Below are 794 nucleotides of genomic sequence, written 5' to 3' on the forward strand. Positions count from 1 at the left end.
TTTCAGACCCGAATTGGAAAGGGTGCGTTTTTGAGGAAATGCGGGCCCACCCCTTGGAGGGGGAAGAGACAAGGTAATGAGACAATAGGAGCAGAGTTACCCCCTAAATACTGCCTCGAGGGGCACCCGTGGGTGTGGCAAGCGGAAAAATCGGTGTGCGGCCCAGGGCTCCCAAGGGGTTATCGGAAAGGGTCGGCAGTGATCCCTATCCAATTCGGTGGATGAGGGTTGATGGGGGTGGGAGAAAGGGAGGCGATTTGGAAATCTGCCAATGTAGATTGGTGTCGTGTGCCAAAGGCGTGTCGTATCACGGGGTTTTGGGGGGGGGGCCTTCTCCTGAAGATTTGGGGCCAGGGAATTTCTCGCAGCCTGTACTTGTCCGATGCTCCTACCCTGCCTTCTTGTTCTTGCTGGTGCAGTCTGCTTGGCTGCTGTTGACTGCTGGCACCTGGCGCAGCTACGGGAGGCCCCTAGCGAACAGCACCCACTGCACCCACTGCACCTGTGCACCTGCTGCACCTGCTGCACCATCGGGGCCTCACTTTGCACGTCTCAATTTACAGGCGCACCAGCCCCATGCACGGGCCAAGAGGCTGCACATATTGGGTTCGCGTTTTGTTTCAGCAGCCCAACAACGTTTCTGTCTGCTGGACGTTGACTGCTCCCGGGCCGCATTAGCGGGACACGTTATTAGCTTTTCGGTCTCTACCCTTTTCAAGGGAGAAAGGTTAACCAAAGACGGATACTCTATGGTTTTTTTTTTTTTTTTACATTTCACTTTCCAGCCACGGTGG

At 55.3% G+C, this 794-nt stretch overlaps 1 protein-coding gene across 1 annotated transcript in view; it reads left to right on the forward strand.

The window, feature by feature from the left end:
• Positions 1-794, forward strand: part of VDBG_09757 (conserved hypothetical protein) — a gene marked incomplete at both ends in the record, with an annotated part of 2,808 nt that overhangs the window by 1,556 nt on the left and 458 nt on the right. The window contains one exon of the mRNA XM_002999991.1: positions 786-790. Within this exon, the coding sequence (XP_003000037.1) occupies positions 786-790 (5 nt within the window). The remainder of the gene's footprint in view (positions 1-785; positions 791-794) is intronic.

The sequence above is a fragment of the Verticillium alfalfae genome, genomic scaffold (genome assembly GCF_000150825.1).
Source record: "Verticillium alfalfae VaMs.102 supercont1.16 genomic scaffold, whole genome shotgun sequence".
NCBI lineage: Eukaryota > Fungi > Ascomycota > Sordariomycetes > Glomerellales > Plectosphaerellaceae > Verticillium > Verticillium alfalfae.